General features: G+C 35.0%; 1 protein-coding gene across 1 annotated transcript; it reads left to right on the top strand.

Moving 5' to 3' along the window:
- The first annotated feature begins 2,825 nt into the window (after positions 1 to 2,825).
- Positions 2,826 to 7,158, top strand: LOC106668221 (peptidyl-tRNA hydrolase ICT1, mitochondrial). Its single transcript, XM_014396752.2, has 5 exons — positions 2,826 to 3,091; positions 6,484 to 6,526; positions 6,590 to 6,732; positions 6,794 to 6,963; positions 7,028 to 7,158. The coding sequence occupies exons 1-5, from the start codon at positions 2,960 to 2,962 to the stop codon at positions 7,107 to 7,109; spliced, it is 570 nt and encodes a 189-aa protein (XP_014252238.1). The 5' UTR covers positions 2,826 to 2,959; the 3' UTR covers positions 7,110 to 7,158.
- Positions 7,159 to 11,505: the final 4,347 nt, after the last annotated feature.

Genomic DNA, 11,505 nt, shown 5'->3' with positions numbered 1-11,505 from the left:
TTTACATGCAACTTTGTCCACACAGGGTGTTTTAATGTACCTTCCTAATGCGATTCAGAGGATTACTATGGCATTTTAATATGTCTTGTTTTTCAAATTCTTCTATTCTTCAGTTCACTTCGGTCTCTACTTGGTAAAAAATTGTCCATATGATCCCCATAAGGATGCAATTGCAAGAAATCTTTCTTAACATTATAGGTATGCACTGTCAAAATTTTACCTCTTTAGATCCAGCGGTCTGTGCGATGTATGTCAGCCAGTTACCGAATATAGATTATATACTTACTTTAGGGTCAAAGCCTGCGTATGTATCCTGTGTACAGGCAAAGGTTGCTTGATGTGTCCCTCCTAATTCAAGGGTGCAATTCCTTGGCTCCATATAGAGAGCACGCAGGATTGCCACCTGATGTGAGAATTTGGGCACGGCAGCTATTTGGGTCCCCTGCTGTGATTCATGGGGGAAACTGGGTCGTTCTATTGCATATAGTAATAATAGTTGGGTATACCTATTTTGTATTGAGAGTGAATGTATTTATTAGTGTGAACGTTTCATGTGAGAGGGTTGATGGTGAATGAGTGGTATGTAAATAGGAGTAAATATATTTAAAAAGTAAATTACCATTTGTTCATTTGGTTAGATAATGTTGAGGGATTTATTTATGAGTATAATTTCAGCGCCGTAGTTGCTTGCTAGAGGATTTAGTGAAAATATTAGAAACTCCTATTTGTATATGTAGAGGCTTTAATACATTTCACTAGTGATAGTAAAATTTTAGCATCGGGGGATAATCAATTTGATTTCTTTTCGGATTGGGGGCTTCTTCTAAAACTCATGTAATATTTTTCAGATTTCCTCTTTTGGTCAACAGGGAGTTGAACCTACATCTTTTATTAAGTATACACATAAGCAAACATTCACATATACCACTGATTATATCAGCTTGAGCTGTGACAAGGGTAATTTTTAGTTTTCGATTTCTTAATTTTACTTCTACTTTAAAAATATAATCAAGTTCATAATTAAATAAAAATTTATAAAAACACGTGTAAATATATATTTCTTGTACCTAGCAAGTTGAAATATAAATATTTGTACCATCACATTTTACCTCATAATTTTTCATTCCAAGCTATCCTGCACCACACTCTTCCATGCCTCAACAGTGTCGTTCTTGATCTTTAAATCCGTAGAGAACCAATTCAAGATCGTCTTCATAATCATCCATCTTTTATATCACATTCTTTCCTAATTCCAATTCCACAAAGTTTACCAATGTAGTCCCCATCTGTTAATTTTTCTATCTTTCTCATTTATCATTCCTTTCTTTAGTAGTAGTCTTCATAGACTACACACAATCTTCCATCCAATTTCTCCAGCATCGTATTCTTTCATGTAACACTTCCATAGTCTCGTCATTTCTTGATCTTTAAATCTGTAGAGGACTCAAGATCTTTCTTGTCAATTTCAATCTTTTGTTGAGCCCATTTACATTCTCAACTAAGACTACTACCAATGATTTAATAATGTCATTTGAAGGAGTTGCAAAGAGTAAGTCTGAAGAGCATGCCATTTGTTTAAGTTTGTACAAAAATAGGACTTCAAGTGTTGTACATCTATATTCAAGTAATGTTAATGTATCCTTTGAAATTTAAAAAAAGGTGGAATTTATGTTGTATTTGTTCTATTTGTTCAATGTAGGTGTTGTAATGGGGCCACCAGAAAGTGTTGATGGCTGGTGGTTAGCATTAGTGCCTTCAGTTATAGAGTCTTCGAGTTGCATGATTCGAGGATTGAGGTCTTTTTGGTGGTGTCTCGAAGGGTAAGGAAACAGAACAAAAGATTTTTACAAAGTATTGAATAAACGAAAAAGTAATAAAAATAGATATTTTTGTCTTTCAAATTGAATCGAAACGTTCGAACTTCATTGAAGTTTTCTCCGACAGACATCGAATCCGATCGATTTATCTCTAAATTGAATCGATCGACCCTGACCGTAATCGTATTATCGCAGAGTGTAGATACTGATAACAAGAACAAGAATCAAATAAATAAAAACTGAATAAAAGATATATTTATTTTCACTAAGTCCCCTCTGGATTGGAGCCTCAGGCCAACAAAAAGAAAAAGCTTTGTTTCTATATAGTTAATTATATGAAAATTACAAAATGTCAAATTTTGTATAGTCTATTAAAATGAACTGTACATTTTTGGTGGTGGCTCGAGGGGTAAGGAAATAGAACAAAAGATTTTTACAAAGTATTGAATAAACGAAAAAGTAATAAAAATATATATTTTTGTCTTTCAAATTGAATCGAATAAAACGTTCGAACTTCATTGAAGTTTTCTCCGACAGACATCGAATCCGATCGATTTATCTCTAAATTGAATCGATCGACCCTGACCGTAATCGTATTATCGCAGAGTGTAGATACTGGTAACAAGAACAAGAATTAAATAAAAACTGAATAAAAGATATATTTATTTTCACTAAGTCCCCTCTTGATTGGAGCCCCAGGCCAACAAAAAGAAAAAAAGCTTTGTTTCTATATAGTTAATTATCTATATCTAAGTCTATATGGAAATTACAAAATGTCAAATTTTATATACTTATCTATTAAAATGAACTGTACAGTTTTGGTGGTGGCTCGAGGGGTAAGCAAATAGAACAAAAGATTTTTACACAGTATTGAATAAACGAAATAGTAATAAAAATATATATTTTTTGTCATTCAAACTGAATCGAATACTATGTCCGAACTTCATTGAAGTTTTCTCCGACAGACATCGAATCCGATCGATTTATCTCTAAATTGAATCGATCGACCCTGACCATAATCGTATTATCGCAGAGTGTAGGCTCAACGAAAGGCAACTTCTGCGTCTTGTTTATCAATCGTTCGCGAAGTTTGGGCTTTTCGTCTAAGTTGTTCTGCGGCTTGGAACTTCGCGAAGTGGACGATGGCTGCTTACAGACTCCGGCCTCTTCTCACCGCACTGCCCAACACGAGGAACTTGTCCCTCTATAAAAGCAACATCTCACTCAGCAACTTGTATCCAAAAAGTTCTCTCAACTTTACGACCCCTGTGTCGGTGAGGAATGCCCGGAATGGCACATTTTACCAACACATATTTTATAAAAGATCATGTTTTAATAAAGTAATTACTAGTCATTTAATATGAAAAGTTTTGCAGTCTAATAACTTTTGAACACTGGATCAAGGTTTGATCTTGAAAGAAATAGCAAATTCATTTATTACTGCCAAGCTTTAGATCTATTTTAAGGTCATCATCAGGACGAAACAACCTACAGGTTGACATATTTGTTTTTTGTATACAATCACAAATTTTCTTGAAGACTCAGATGTAACATTGCCAAGGAATAGTCATCAAATATGTCAATCTGTAACATTAAAAAAAAAAAAACCATTTTATTTATACCATATTCATCTTCGTACATTTTACAAATATGATAACAAAATATTTTTTTCACACAGTCACAACAATAACACTAATGCTAGCGCTGCTCCCGGAGTACACATGCCATGAGAAACCAGCCAATGTTGGCACTCAATGCGAGGGGCAAAGAGGTCACGAGGCTATCTTCGATTAAGGGATGGGAATGTGTAGAGAGTAGTTAGCATGGGTTGAGAGATTGGTTTTAAACTTTTGGAATGGATCAGTTCGTTGACAAAAGGAATGTTGAGGTCATTGTGGATAGTGAGGCTAGTTACGTAATAAGGAGCAAAGTTGAGGTTATCGACCTGCAGCATACAATGTTGCGAGTTTGACCTCCTGAAGATCCAACTCCTAACATCGTAATAAGGAGCTTTGACGATTTGTCTGCGGGCTTTTAATTGGAAGATGGGATGTGCTGGATGTTGGACGGCAGAACCCCACAGTTCCACTATGTCCAAAGTGGTCGCAGTAAAGTGTTGCATAATATTAGTTTAGTTTTGACAGTCAAGGCAGATTTTAGTCCTAGAAGTCTTCGTAGTTGTCCAAGTCTTCTGTTGTAGTCTCTTAAGTCTTGTATGGGGATTCCATGTCAGCCTGCTGTCTAGGTACATGCCTAAGTATTTAACTTGAATGGAAGTCTGTATCTCTTTGTTGATGTACAAAACTGTTTTCTCAATGTGAATACATTGAGTACATTTTTCTTCATTCGGTCTTGTCCTCTACTTTTTGCACCAGTTTTCGATAAGCACAAGGTGTAGTTAAGATTGTTCACAGACAATAGTTGTGGGTTATAAGCAGGGTGAAGCAAGTGTCAAAACTGACCTGAGATGTATGAGACGCTACAAGCCTGACTGACAGGCAAAAATGGCCAGTCAGGCAGACAAATGATCACAGGCAATAGTTGATGTAGGTTATAAGCAGGGTGAGGCAAGTATCAAATCGACCTGTGAAGATGGAGAAGAGACACAAGTCTGACACACCACAGCAATAACGATCAGAAATGATTAAGCTTAAAAATTGTTGTAGCTGATGAAATATATAAGCAGGGTGAGGCAAATGTCTAAAATTTCCTTGAAGACCGACTCAGTCCTAACATTGCCAACATGCCTTAAATATGTCAAACTGTAGGCAGATTTAAGATTGTTTTGCCATGATGACCTTAAAATAGGTCGAAAGCTAGGAAGTAACTACTGAATTTGCTTTTTTCTTCAAAACCATAACTTGATCCACTATGGTCAATAGTCAATACTTCTAATTCTAATAACTTTGTTAGTTATTTACTTTATATTCATTAAACTTGTCTCAACCACAAAACTTTAAAACGAAGTGAAGCGAAATCCAATAACTGGCATAAAAAATTAACAGAATGGAGTAAAAGAAACACGGTGACATCTTAGATTTCTTGTTGAGGTCTGCCGATTCATGTATAGCTTGGTCGCTTCAGATTATTTAGGTATGTCAGACCATACAGGAGTTTCAGTAAAATTGATTAGCAACGACCAGGTTATGGGTTTTAGTAAAATTAATTAAGGTTTTTAGTCGAGATAAAAAAAGTCAATGGCACGAGCGGGATTCGACCCCATGAACTTCGGCTAGATATACCGCTACTCTACCACTTGAACTATCGTGACCTCGATCCACTCGGACACTAGCTTCCCATCTCAACCCCACATCTTGAATTTTCTCTCCTTTTTGCCATTTTTTATCTCAACTAAAAACTTTAATTAATTGTAATATATTAATTGGTCAAGCGAACCATGAAATTAGTGAGTTTAAGAGTATTTTTTTCGTCCGATCATCATTTTACGATCGACTGTGTTGCAGCAAATGGAGGCCTGTTCGAACAATTATTATAATGATTTTGAACATTTTTGGTTTGCTAACAAAGGAGATTGTTACATTTATTTAATTTTTTTACTTTACCGGAAAAAAATACTCTTAAACCTTAATCAAATTAATTTGGGAAGAATTTTTTTAAATTTTTACATTGTCTTTGAATAATGTTTTAATAATATTGGTTTTGTTTATTTTCATTCCAACCTACTAAAACTAATTTGTAATGAATGGTGCGTTGAAAAGTGACTCGCCTATTTTTTGGTACGAGACTAACAAAATAAAATGTGCCGAGTCATAATTAGACGCACCAACGTTGATTTTCCTATGGTGCACCGAAAATTGACTCACTTCCTTTTTTTAATGTTAAAATTAAAAGAAATAGGCCTTGAGTCAGATTTAAAAGCACCCACGTTGATTTTCCAATGGTGCATCGAAAATTGACTCACTTTCTTTTATTAACGTATTAATCAAAGGAAATAAGCCTCGAGTCAGATTTAAACGCACCCAATGTTGATTTTCCAATGGTGCGTCAAAAAATGACTCACCCTGTGTAACATATATTAGAATTATACTGCATACACATTTAAGATGGCAGATCGAAAAAAACTATGAATAGGAAGTCCAAAATGATCAAAAATGACCAAGCTACATGTTCAAATTTTCTGACAGTTCTTTTCAAGGTGTGCTTGTAGTTGGGACATTTCAATCATTTTGGTCATCTTTGTTTCTTTTGTCTATCAGGAGACATAACAAAATTGCATGATTATAACTTTTGAAGTTTTATTTTGAACATGAATAACCAGGCTGAGTCCAATTACTGACAATAATTCAATTTTCAATCATCAAATTAAAGCATTTTATAAGAAAGGCCATTTATTTTTTACCTAACTTCATACTTAGATTCTCCATGAATTTTGGCCATTTCTGATCATCCTGGTCTAGCCATTCTCTTGTTTGGTTAATAGACATGTACAATTTACTGATGATGGTGAGAAATGCTGAAACACATCTGACAGGCTAAAACGGCAAGGTGATGATCAGAGATGACCCAACTACCGGTTCATCACACCATAGAGCAAAAAATTATATTATTTATTGTATGATTTTTTTTCCTTTTGTATCGACAATTTTGTAATTTTGGTAATAAAACCATTAATGTCCAGTTTTGAATGTAATCTATATTTTTTTAGATACCTGATAATGGTTCTGCTTTCTCAGGATTTATACCTGTTGGTGAGTAGCTAATTTTAATTATTATCTTTCAGTTTGTTTTTTCAATTAGAAAACTGATTACAGATAAAGTTGATATTACGTACAGCAGGAGTTCGGGTCCTGGTGGTCAACATGTAAACACGGTCAATACAAAAGTGGACGTTCGCTTTCATGTCGAATCCGCAGAGTGGCTCAGCGACGATGTCAAGAAAAGGATATTGGAAAATGTGCGCATGTTATTTCAACAATTATGAGAATGCCTTTCACCACTATTTATTTATTTTTCAGCTAAAAAATAAGATTAACAAAGATGGTTACCTCGTAGTACGTTCGGACAAAACTAGATCTCAAATTTACAACCAAGCGGATGCCATGATGATTTTACGAAGGTTGATTCACTCCGCCTTGGTCACAAAGCCAGCCATCACACAAGAAACTCTCGAAGTGCTGAGAAAACGGTATATCTCTATGAATATTTGAATATTGTAGATAATAATAATAATATTATTATTATTCTTTTAGTAAAGAGAAAGCGAACCAAGAAAGGTTGATGAAAAAAAGAATGCATTCACTTAAGAAAAAGGATAGACAGGATAATTTTTAATCTACTTATGGTTTTTTTGTAAATAATAAAAATTACTAGTTGAGTTCTACCATTTTTTTTGTCAATCATTCCAGGAATTTGAAATATACTTTAGATATATATATGTATTTAATATATATGTAATTTATATATATGTAATTAAAAATTGGTAAATATTAATAAAAACCCATTTTATGTTTAGTGGTCTAATTTTGACCAAATTACTTATTTCAATTAATTATTCTTTTTATGTAATCTTGGTTGAGATAAAAAAGTCAGTGTCACGAGTGGGATTCGAACACACGACCTTCGGCTTAATAGGCTGCTGCTCTAACCACTTGAGCTGTCGTGACTTTGATCCACATAGACACCAACTCCCTGTGGGTTTGAATCCCGCTTGTGACACTAGCTTTTTCATCTCAACCAAGACCTACATAAAAAGAATAATTAATTAAAATAAGTTATTTGGTCAATTAGACCACTAAACATAAAATGGATTAATATTTAATAAGTTAAAAAGCACAACTTCACTAACAGCTCCCCCTGGCCACTTCATAAATCGCTGATTACACAACATTTGAAAAATGGCAAAAAGATGGAAAATTCAAACGGTTGTAGGTTGAGATGTAGAGTTGGTGTCCGGGAGGAGTTAAGTCACAATAGCTCAAGTGGTTAGAGCTGCAGCGGATTTAGCCAAAGGATGTGGGTTCGAATCCCGCTCTTGACACTAGCTTTTTCATCTCAACCAAGGCCTTACATAAAAAGAATAATTAATTGAAATTAATAAAAACATTCATGGCTACTGTTACAAGTGGAAAATGGGAAGACATTTTTTTTTTGGCACTGGGGTGACCAGACTCAGCCAGAAGAGATGAGGGGTTGAGCAAGGCCAAAGATGTGCGGGCGGATTGGAAGCCAAAGGAGGCTGAGCCAGGGCTCAGCGGTGACATCAGTGAGGAGCCCTGCCAGTGAGGAGATGCTAAGCTCAAGCTTGAATAGGTCGGATAAGTCAGAAGAAAGGGTAAAAAGGACTTTATCGTGATTTTGGTACTTTATTTTCTCATCATCGTAGAGTGGAGAGTTTGTATGTGCGAGGGAAGAACTGCTCTGGAACGAGAAGGAAAACAACAGGGAACTTTTCTTTTATGCATTTTTTTTTTAAATTATAGAAGAGAACTTGTTTTATTTCTTTTTTGTTTTCCATTTTATTCACAATACAGAGGACATTTTATTTTCCTGTGTTTATATATACTTTTTTGTTATTTCACCCCGAGGGTTCACTGTTTCCCAAAAAGGAAATGCAAAAAACAGTGTGGTGCTGATTATTTTATTTTTGGAGACAAAGCTGCCACAGGAAAAAAAATTCCACTGAGCCCCAGGTACCCGGAGGCTGGGTGAATTGTAAATGGTCTGAATAGGAACTGGCAACACTACTTTCCAATATGGAAGAACTTGAAAAATTTACTAATTTACAGGATATCGTCAAAAAATGATCTTCGCAACTGGCACATCTTGTTTCATTTTCAAGGGTTCAAGAAATGATTAATTTAATTGATGAAACTCAAATGTTTGCAGATGTAAATCGTCACTGCTGACTCTCCTTACATTGTAGAACTATTCTGACCATTCCATTCTATCCTTGTTGATAAACACTCAAAGACAAATAACTAGACTTTTATTTAGTAGTTTACTATTTTTATTAAATACATTAGATTTCGTGGTCCGATTGACCAAATAACTGATTTCAATTAATTAATCTTTATGTAAGGTATTGGTTGAGATAAAAAAGTCAGTGTCACGAGCGGGATTCGAACCCACGACCTTCAGCTAAATACGCCGCTGCTTGACCACTTGAACCACCATGACTACGATCCACTTGGACACCAACTTCCTATCTCAACCCACCTTTTCAAAATTTCCCTCCTTTTTTCCAATTTTCAAATGTTGAAATCTATTCCATTCTCGCCAACAAATGAACCGGCCACGGAGAGCTTAGTGAAGATATACTTCATTTTACTTTCTAATCCATTAAATTTCATGGTCTATTGACCAAATAACTTATTTCAGTTAATTAATCTCTATGTATGGTATCAGTTGAGATAAAAATTAATAAATAATTCAATTAATTATTTATTTTTATCTCAACCAATAGCCTTGCAGAGGGTTATTGATTAAATAAGCAAGTCTTGTGAAACAGAATTGTATTCTTCAGCGGTTCGAGGGTGTACTATGCTAGTCGGAGGCGGCAAACGATGATCTGTCTCTTCCATGAACTAAGCTGCGATAACTTTTCATTGGGATTCAGGTCAAGAGAAAGTGCCGGCCAATTCATTGTCATAATCGCTACATCTTCCAAGTAATGGGTGACAACTCGAGCTAAATGTGGAGCGAATGCAATCACAGCTTCCAGAACTTGCTCAGTATACCTTAGTGCAGTCAAAGATTCATTCTGTATGATAATCAGTTCAGTACAAGCACGTTGATTCCACCCCTGTTTGAAAAGGTCTTTGAAAAGCTGACATACAAAGCAAAACGTTCTCCACATCTCATTGTTAAGTGTCCAAGCGGGATACTGATTTGCGAATAGTCGTTTTTCTAATCGATGCCTCTCTAGAATAGAGCACCCAATGTGGGACGTCAAGAGACTAGGCTATTCTTACGAAGCCTTCTGATGATTATTTTTGAGCTCACCTTACATTACAGACTGGTTGGAGTTGACCTCTATCAAGGAAGCCATTGATGGTGCAGTAAGATCAATAAAACAATCGTCTCTAGCCGGTGTTCATCTCAATCCACTTTCTCTTCGATTTAGACTAATAGAGGCCAACTGCTGTAGATTATCGCAGATGGTAGACCAGGTCATGGGTTCAAGTTCCATTCGTGACACTAATTTATCTACTCAACAGCCATTCCATAAAAATTAAAAATAATAATAATAAATACAGCTAATTAAATAATCGACTATTAATCACTGTACCTAGTTATGTAAAATAAAAAAATAAATATAAGTGTTCAGTTTTCGTCTTTGAATGCATATAGTTTTAACAGATGAACGAATTAGCTTTTATCTCGAATTTAGCTGTATAAAATGATGAGGTATACATTGAAAACAGCATTAGTTTTGATTTTTTTTTTGTAATTGTTCTTTCACTCTTCATGTGGGCTATAAAGTACAAAATGATTAGATAAATGAAAATAAACTAGGCATTTACAATAGTCTTTTATGATATAACTACTTAACAAATTGAAACCCAAAAATACACTGTCGCTTCGATAATAATTTCTATACCAAGAATTTCTCCTTCGAAACGATAAAATTGGTAATTTATTTGCCAAAATATAAATTTGTTATATAAAAGAAAATTAGCGTACGAGCATTTTCTAAGATCCTCAGTCAAACTAGGTTATAATTAATATTAATTTTGTAAAAAGGCCAAATATACCAATTTAAAATTGTTATCTTTAAACAGCATCTTAAATCACTACGTTTCACAGGTTTATTAAAAGTTTTACTCGCTTATATTCAGCCATTGCTCCTTATGCTGCCATATACTGAGGGAATGAGTGTTTACATTGCCTGTTGTACTACTTCTCATGCCCACTTCCAGGACATCAATGCATACTGTATAATAATAATCGTATGATTCAATCATTACAAATATAACCTAGGACAAAGGGACCGTAGTGGCTGAGAGGTTAAGGCGTCCGACTTATCTGCCACGCTAGCATTTCAGGGTTTGAATCCTGGTAGAGCCCATGGCTTTTTAATTGGTAATAGTTTGCAAAGTTGTCAAGAGGTTTGACCCCCAGAGACTGAACAAAAATTTTCAGTCGTGAGATTCTGTTCAATGAAAGTTTACCGCCATTTTTATGGTGTGGTAAGTTCAAGGCTTTTTTTTAGGAGCACAAGCTAATGGCATTAAATCTTCAAGATAAACAAGCGATTATTGCTGAACTCAGTGAAGTATTGAAAAGTCTATCATGCACAACTGTTGCATAACGCTGAATTTACAAGGTTAAAGGCTAAAGATCCTAATGACGTAGAGCATATAACAACAGCATAACCAAATAGCTAAACTATCACTTTTTACTGCTTAGCTGACAGGGAAATCTGGGGGAGAAGCCAAAACTATCGTCAACACCTAACGGTTGTGACAGGAATTATTTTCCTCTTTTTTTTTTATCTAGGATGAGGACTAGAATCATAGTAGGACTGCTGACTGGACACTACCTCTTGATGCATATGTATGTAGGTGGTGAGTCAAGAAGATGTGACGATGCCCCTAGCGACAAAAAAAGTTAAAAAGGAGAACAAAAGAAAGACAAGACATATAGAAGTAGTGCTGTATATGCTTGTATCTGAAGTCCTGATGTATTTTATTATTCAGTTATTAAAAATAATTAAAAGTATTGTGGT

Source organism: Cimex lectularius, unplaced genomic scaffold, assembly GCF_000648675.2.
Source record: "Cimex lectularius strain Harlan isolate CLEC.00 unplaced genomic scaffold, Clec_2.1 scaffold71, whole genome shotgun sequence".
Taxonomy (NCBI): domain Eukaryota; kingdom Metazoa; phylum Arthropoda; class Insecta; order Hemiptera; family Cimicidae; genus Cimex; species Cimex lectularius.
This window is presented reverse-complemented; position numbering and strand designations above follow the sequence as displayed.

Excerpts from the sequence above, each read along its gene's own strand:
- LOC106668221 (XM_014396752.2), top strand. The coding sequence starts at position 2,960 with ATGGCTGCTTACAGACTCCGGCCTCTTCTCACCGCACTGCCCAACACG. Across the intron at positions 6,527-6,589 it reads CTCAGGATTTATACCTGTTG|ATAAAGTTGATATTACGTAC; the intron begins GTGAGTAGCTAA and ends AACTGATTACAG. Across the intron at positions 6,964-7,027 it reads CTCGAAGTGCTGAGAAAACG|TAAAGAGAAAGCGAACCAAG; the intron begins GTATATCTCTAT and ends TTATTCTTTTAG.